We start from the raw sequence: 7,333 nt of genomic DNA, 5'->3' as shown, positions 1-7,333 counted from the left end.
GGCCTGAGCAAGTCTGTAGAGCTAATTCCGTACATTTCGCGCAGCCGACGATATATTCCACCATTTACGCGGTGAGCCTTCCGTTCTGTCTCAGACCAGATTGTAAAATATATAAAGCAGATGATCGTTAACGACCAGTAGGGATAGATGTTTAGCTGGTGTACAATGATGACCCCACAGTAAACTCAGCTCTCTGACAGCGATGGAGAAAGACTCTGTTTAAGCGGCTGATAGGGAGTGATAGGAGGGATAGATTTTTGGATGGAATGATGACCCCACAGTAAACCCAGCTCTCTGACAGCGATGGAGAAAGACTCTGTTTAAGCGGCTGATAGGCTGATAGGGAGTGATAGGAGGGATAGATTTTTAGATGAGCAATGAATCAACCCGGCTCTCTGACAGCGATGGAGAATGACTCTGTTTAAGCGGCTGATAGGGAGTGATAGGTAGTACGGTGATTTGATTGGTGGATGAGTGATGCCAAACTGGATTGTGTACTGGAATATTCTAGGGATTGACTCCTACAATCGTGTACTCCTTGTACTGGAATATTCTTGGAAGTGACTCCTACAATCGTGTACTCCTTGCACATACTCCTTGTACGTGCTCCTTGTACGTACTCCTTGTACGTACTCCTAGAAAACAGAGTGCAGGGTGCAGGGTGGCTGCACCCTGCGAAACATATATTCCGAATGCTCTATCAGTTGCTGAAACACGTGTTCAGCCTTGTGGGCCCGTCGAAAGCGGTCGACCACGTGATGCCGGAGGCCTCAAGTACAGCCAGGGTGCGGGTCTCAGTTAATCGGACGCCGGCCAGGTCTAACCAAACTCTGCCAGATTCGTACTCTTATCTGCAAAGAAAGCTGATTGACGCTGCTTTTGCCTCCACTTTTGGCGGAGGCAAAAGCAGCGTCACAGACGTGTGTGAGGTAAATCCGTCGGCTCTACGGAAATCTCCTACGCCGGTGGAGGTCGGTCTGCGGCAGCCCCCATACCCAAAGATTGCCGGCTCTCTACTCTACGATTCACAAAGAGCCTCAGCCAAAAGTGGCAACGCGACCCCCCCAAGGTACTATACACAGAGAGCCTCGGCCAAAACTGGCAACGCGACCCCCCCAAGCTACTATACACAGAGAGCCTCTGCCAAAAGCGGCAACACGACCCCTCCAAGCTACTATACGCAGAGAGCCTCAGCCGGAAGTGGCACCGCGACCCCCCCAAGGTACTATACACAGAGAGCCTCGGCCAAAACTGGCGACGCGACCCCCCCAAGCCACTATACACCGAGAACCTCAGCCAAAACTGGCGACGCGACCCCCCCAAGCTACTATACACAGAGAGCCTCTGCCAAAAGCGGCAACACGACCCCTCCAAGCTACTATACACAGAGAGCCTCAGCCGGAAGTGGCACCGCGACCCCCCCAAGCTACTATACACGGTTGCTCGCGAACGCAAGTGGCACGGTTGAACTTAGTGGTACGCTTTACGACGTCCACTTAGCGGAGCACATCCCGACCCGAAAGATGAGCTTGTCAGAACGCATCAGAGCGGAATTCGTAAGCGATCAAATCGCGACAAGAGAAATGCTCATGCTGAGATGCTTCGACCAGCAGCTTGCTGAAGACTATGCCGATCCTTTTCCCTGCAAACTACGACAAGACGCTCGCAGTTCCATCTCGACTCAAACCGAGCTCGCTTTGCAGATCACTTCGCCTGCTGTTCCGCATCTGAATGCTGTTGGATGGTTGGAACCTGCCAAACCTATCCTGACTCCGGTAGAAGTTCACGAACTCAATTTGCAGATCACTTCGCCTGCTGTTCCGCATCTGAATGCTGTTGGATGGTTGGAACCTACCACACCTATCCTGACTCCGGTAGATGTTCACGAACCTAATTTGCAGACCTTACCTGCTCCTACGGTTGACCCGTTGCAGATCGTCGAGTCAGAAACTCCTCTCCCTTGCAGCTCGAATCTCCCGAGCAGAAGGAAGCGGTCGTACAGCGAGATGATGTCTGACGCACCACTCTCTGACAGAAATGTTCCGAGAACCAGGATGGGGTTCAGTGAACTGCTGCCGTATGAGGAGGTTGAGGAGTTTGAGACTGTCCGTGGCATGCTGGAGTGCGATGAGTCCGAATCTGAAGATCCCTTCCCAAACACCAGCGATCTATGGTCGAAATCTGACGAGCTTCTCCTAAGCTATGACAGCTTGTCGGATGATTGCTGGGCGCCTCTAGGTTCGCCGCGAACGGTTGCTGAACCTGCAATCGGCACTCGGGTAGAAGTTCACGAACCCAAGTTGCAGATCACTTCCCCTGCTGTTCCGCATCTAAATGCTGTTGGATGGTTGGAACCTGCCACACCTATGCTCACTCCTAAAGAAGTTCACGAACCCAATTTGCAGATCACTTCGCCTGCTGTTCCGCATCTGAATGCTGTTGGATGGTTGGAACCTGCCACACCTATCCTGACTCCGGTAGAAGTTCACGAACCCAATTTGCAGACCTTACCTACTCCTACGGTTGACCCGTTGCAGATCGTCGAGTCAGAAACTCCTCTCCCTTGCAGCTCGAATCTCCTGAGCAGAAGGAAGCGGTCGTACAGCGAGATGATGTCTGACGCACCGCTCCCTGACAGAAATGTTCCGAAAACGAGGATGCGGTACAATGAACTGCTGCCGTATGAGGAGGTTGTGGCTCTCAATGGAATACTTGAGGGCGACGATTCTGAGGATCCTTTTCCAAGCAGCAGTGACATCTGGTCGGAATCGTACCATTGGTCTCCTGTGGTTGCACAGCAACCTGCAATCGGTAGAACCTTCATCCCCCTGAATTTAGAAGACTTGGTGGTCACCCCGCCTATCCTCACTCATGCAGAAGTTCCCGAACCCAATTTGCAGATCACTTCACCTGCCGTTCCGCCTGCTGACACGTCTAACCTGCCCTTCCTCGATGATGACGTCGAAGTCTGGGACCCCCCTCTAGGCCCACGGCTCAACACACAGTACTTCCAAACCCAGTGGGGGTTCTCGGTACACCTCAACGACAACTTGGAGCAATGGAGGGATGCCAGCACCAAGGTTTTTTTTGAGGACGACGACGCCTACAACGAAAAGCAGATTCGCATGACCCCTTTCAAGATGGATCGACCAGTGTCTGAGGGCCTATTCGATGTCACCCAGCGCAGCCCCATACGGACTGAGAGTGTTCCTCTCATTGACGATGCCTTCTTTTGTTGGAGCAACCGATGCCCTCCGGAAGCTGGTATCTTTTGGAGCGCTCTCCGAGGCTCTGGGTACAAAGGAGAACCGCTTATTAATTCCCATCAAGAAGACGATGGGTGGGCGGCTCGGATGAAGCCAGTGCTGGAAGCTCAGGAGAAGCGAGTTGCATTGGAAACGGAGAGGCTTCAAACGGAGTTGGTGCCTGAAAAGGACTTGACGACAGAAGATATTCAGCGAACATTTGAAGCCAATCTGAATCTGGCGAAACAGAGGCCCAGAACGCTTTGAACTGGTTTCTGTGCCATCTGTATGAGTGTAAAAACCAAGAATGCAATGTAGCATACTCTTATGACACGCAAAAGGTGCGGCTGTTGGCAGAATCAAGGTCAAAAAAGTCGACTTCTTTTTGTACACACATTGCACAGCGTGAACATTGCACAGCGTGAACATTGCACAGCGTGAACATTGCACACTGCGAAGATTGCACACGGAACTGAATCTTCGTTGACTGGAAATGCCCCAGCGATGTTGTGACCCCACTGGCGAGATATACGACGCGTACACTGCGTCGTCTGCTCATCTCGAGTGGTCCAAGTCGGCTAACGACTTGGCCACAGCCAGGGAGACCCATATGGACGCCTTGGAGGAGGGTCAGACGGTCGAGCTGAGAAGATCAGTAACAAATGCTTCCTTTGAAGAGAGCACCGTAGATGTAAGGCTCCACCGGACCCAGAGCCTTCCGATTTTCACGGCGGAGTACGTCCAAAGTCATTGGGGGTTCTCGCGAGAGAGGGTATCCACACAGCGTCTCGATGGCGGAGATTCCGAACGATGGAGTGATGCAAGCACCCAGGATTTCTTTGAAGACGATGACATTCTGATGGCACCAGTGCTGGCAGCTCAGAAGAAACGTCTCAACGCTGGACATGTGTCGCAGCATTCCACGTCTTGGTGCCAAGTTTGGCCGGAGTTTTACGTGAACGCCCCTGAGCGGCCAGACTCAACCCTTTGCAAAGGACAGAATCCGGCGACAACATCACCAGCCACTTGGCAACGATTCTGGCCTGAGTTTTACCAGAACGTCAGACACCACCACCAAAAGTACAGACAACGAGTGTGGCCTGTATATTTCTCCTCGGAACAACATCAAGGGCAATCCGTCTGGCCCGTGTTCTTGCGCGGCTGCTCGCATTCACCCTCTCCAGAGACGGAGTCCAAATGCAATCCTACGAAGAGGACCGATCTGGAAAACGATAACTAGCATCCAGAACTGGCACCCAACACTTCAAACGTTCAACAAGTGGTGGAGGTCTGAGCCTCGCGACGGAGCAAGAAACTTGTTGCAGTTGGACCACATTTCATTCGTGTACGTGTGCAGCAGACTGAAATTATCCTGAAAACGGATGTATTCACAAAATGCTTTCATAGAATTGCGAATCGCTCTGACGGGAGGGCCACGGCATAACTGGAAGGTTCTGGCTTCCAGATTACGTGGCACGAATTGAACATTATGCGGGTTCATGTCGCACCTCGCTCGGATTTCGTGGCAGTGCATCTAGTGCTCGCCAAGGCCGTTGTGGAGGATAGCAGAGCTCTAAAACTCGGCAGGCAATTCAATTCGGCCCTTGACGCCAATCTGCGTGCCAGGCAACGGCCTGCCCCGCCTAATGTGGCGCATTCAATGGCAGAGATGGATGGCGACGCGCACCGGAATGCGCAGTGGCTTCGCAGGATACGCAAGGTTCGCAGGTGTCTTGGGGTCGGCAGTTACTCGCCCGTCTTCGAGGTGACGACGTTGAAGGGACAAAAGCGCGCTTTGAAGCTCGGCGTTAGCAAGAAAGAGGTAGACGTCGCTCGTCTGGTCCATGAGGATGACTGGGACGTAATAGATACGGGGTCTAACCTGCACATGCTGATGCCTCTCTACACCACTGACATCCGCACATACTTCGATATCATGCGCGAGCGACTGGAAGAGACGCCTGAAGACGAGGTTGACGAGACATTGGAGGACTTCTTCTTGGACCTCATCACTGTATACGATCAGATTCACGATCAGTTCTCCCTAATACATGACGCTGGATTGGTTCACCGAGACATCCACGGCAAGAACATTATGATCGGAGAGACAGAGGAGGGAGAGCTCATTGCGACCCTAATCGACTTCGGATTGGCGCGGAAGGTGGACTGCCCGTCGCGGACGCTGCCGCGTTTTCGAAACCCAGAAACTTTCATCCGTGCAATGCGCTTCCACGACGACTACTACGCCTTCAACATGGTGGTGCTGGACGGCATCGCATTCGTGTTGTCCGGCGCGGGCTCCCGTGCCAATCGACACCTGTCTAAGTTCTCGGCCAAGCGGAAGCAGTTTAAGCTTATCGGGGCGCACCTACACAACATGAGTCGTGCAGCGCAGAAGGACGACGAAAAGGGTGAGAAGGTGGCGGCGCTGCAGCTAGCTGCTCGCCTTGGCGTCAAGGCGTCCACACCTTCCGATGAGCTCTACGACAAGGCAGTGGAGGTTCTGTACGACTTGTCCTTCTTCAGCATGAGGATCATGCGCAAGGCAATCATTTCGACACGTAGCGTAGCGGGATCGAAGCTGTTCAACATGATCTTCGACTTTTTCCTGGCCTGATGTATTTTTCGCTGTTTCATCCATACTATTCACAGTAATGTCTGTTCACATATGAGTTGGATTCACTATCACCTTCGCAGCCTTTGTCTAATGTCTCGCGGGTCCACCCCCTGAGCCGCCAGGCGCATCTCCTCCTTAGAAACAGGAAATAGCTCAATGTACCGGGTATCCATCAGAGCTCCCTGTCTGGCATGCAACGCCCGCATGCTCTCGTGCTCCGAGACGAACTCTACGTACGCTATACCGGAAGGACGACCGTCTACAGGAACTGTAGACGGTAGGATCGTTCGCATCGAAAAACCGTCAAAGAACTGGCATATGTTGCCCTCGTGTGCTCCGTAGGGCAGACCTCTGAGCTTAATGCAGCACCGAGAATCCGAGGAAGACTCGGGCAACGCTCGTCTTTCGTCAGCTCCTCCTCGAGACTCGCCGCTGTAGGGGTTGTACCTGCCTCCAGCGCCGCTATAGCTTGAATTGGGTAACTGCCCCCGCAGAACGTTTTGGTACTCACGGTGGCTACAGTTGAAGATCTCGATGTATCGACGGCCTATGGTCTTGCGGTGCAGTTTTTGCTGGGCCTCCAGCGTCTCCAGCCCCTCTGGCAGACTTATCCACGCCTCCCCCGTCATGCGCCCGTCAGGGAAGTAGCCTATGATGATATCCTGAATGCTAATTCGGATTCCCTCCCCCTCGAAAAACTCCTGAATCTGTCCTTCGTTACAGTCATAAGGAATTCCACGGATGCGAATGGGAACTCGCTCTCCGGCGCGCTTCATTCTCGGCTTGGGGTATAGCAGGTCGTACACCTCCTTTTGGGTCAACGGGTAGACCTCGACCCACCTGTTTTGTATGAACTGCCCGTGCAACCCCTGCGAACATTCCTCCACCTTTTCGGTGGAAGGCAGCTCCACAACAGCTTGACCCGAAGGTCTGTTGTCTTGGCTGGTGACGAAGAATACATCCTCCTCTTTGCAAGTGCTGAAGAACGGCTCCATGAACTTGATGATGTCGAGTTTTGTGACTTGCCAGGGGAGACCCCGTAGTCTTAGGGCGTACTTAGAAACCTCAGCGCCGTTTATGTGGATAAGTTGGGGCTCCTCGCTGTCCTTGCTCTCTTCGGATTTCCCACCAGGAGGGGCCACGTGCGTACAGAAAGCGTTGGTGAAGAAAACACCCTCCTTTCTTAACCGGCGTATGATCGAACTCTGCACAGCCAGTGCTCGCTTCGAGTCGTTGTTCGGAGACGGGTCACTCTGATCTTCAGGAGTCAACAGCAGGTTGGCCGTCTCCGTCACGTTCGTCTGGAAGCCTTGCGTCACAGTCTTGCTGTAGAAGTGTTGTACGACTGTGGAAAGGTCGACGAAAGCTGAAAACACAGAGGACAGGTTCAGAAAATACGGACTGCCTGGCGGCCCAGATGGCTGCCCGTCGTCTCCGTACGTAGAAGAAAGCCTGTCCAGAGAGAACACGC

At 53.0% G+C, this 7,333-nt stretch overlaps 4 protein-coding genes across 7 annotated transcripts; 3 read left to right on the top strand and 1 right to left on the bottom strand.

Moving 5' to 3' along the window:
- Positions 1-692: 692 nt before the first annotated feature.
- On the top strand, positions 693-3,512 carry KVP18_000886 (uncharacterized protein; the record flags this gene model as incomplete). Of its 3 annotated transcripts, XM_067950380.1 has the most annotated exon segments (2): positions 693-924; positions 930-1,468. In XM_067950380.1, coding segments are annotated over 2 exon segments (771 nt in total).
- Positions 3,513-3,738: 226 nt separating this feature from the next.
- KVP18_000888 (uncharacterized protein) lies at positions 3,739-4,485 on the top strand (the record flags this gene model as incomplete). Its single annotated transcript, XM_067950384.1, has 1 exon — positions 3,739-4,485. The coding sequence occupies one exon, from the start codon at positions 3,739-3,741 to the stop codon at positions 4,483-4,485; it is 747 nt and encodes a 248-aa protein (XP_067813535.1).
- Positions 4,486-4,734: 249 nt separating this feature from the next.
- KVP18_000885 (uncharacterized protein) lies at positions 4,735-5,862 on the top strand (the record flags this gene model as incomplete). Its single annotated transcript, XM_067950378.1, has 1 exon — positions 4,735-5,862. The coding sequence occupies one exon, from the start codon at positions 4,735-4,737 to the stop codon at positions 5,860-5,862; it is 1,128 nt and encodes a 375-aa protein (XP_067813529.1).
- Positions 5,863-5,930: 68 nt separating this feature from the next.
- On the bottom strand, positions 5,931-7,314 carry KVP18_000887 (uncharacterized protein; the record flags this gene model as incomplete). Of its 2 annotated transcripts, none has more annotated exons than XM_067950383.1 (1): positions 5,931-7,314. In XM_067950383.1, a coding segment is annotated over one exon (1,384 nt), but the record flags the coding sequence as incomplete, so codon positions are not given. The 2 variants fall into 2 exon arrangements, with proteins under 2 accessions (XP_067813534.1, XP_067813533.1); XM_067950382.1 differs by having other exon boundaries at positions 5,931-7,263.
- Between the last annotated feature and the right edge of the window lie 19 nt (positions 7,315-7,333).

Source organism: the organism of the source record quoted next (assembly GCF_019968955.1).
Source record: "MAG: Porospora cf. gigantea A chromosome Unknown PgA_NODE_1172_length_7333_cov_346.543, whole genome shotgun sequence".
NCBI lineage: Eukaryota > Apicomplexa > Conoidasida > Eugregarinorida > Porosporidae > Porospora > Porospora cf. gigantea A.
The sequence above is the reverse complement of the archived record's forward strand: the minus strand, read 5'-3'. Positions and strand labels throughout refer to the sequence as shown.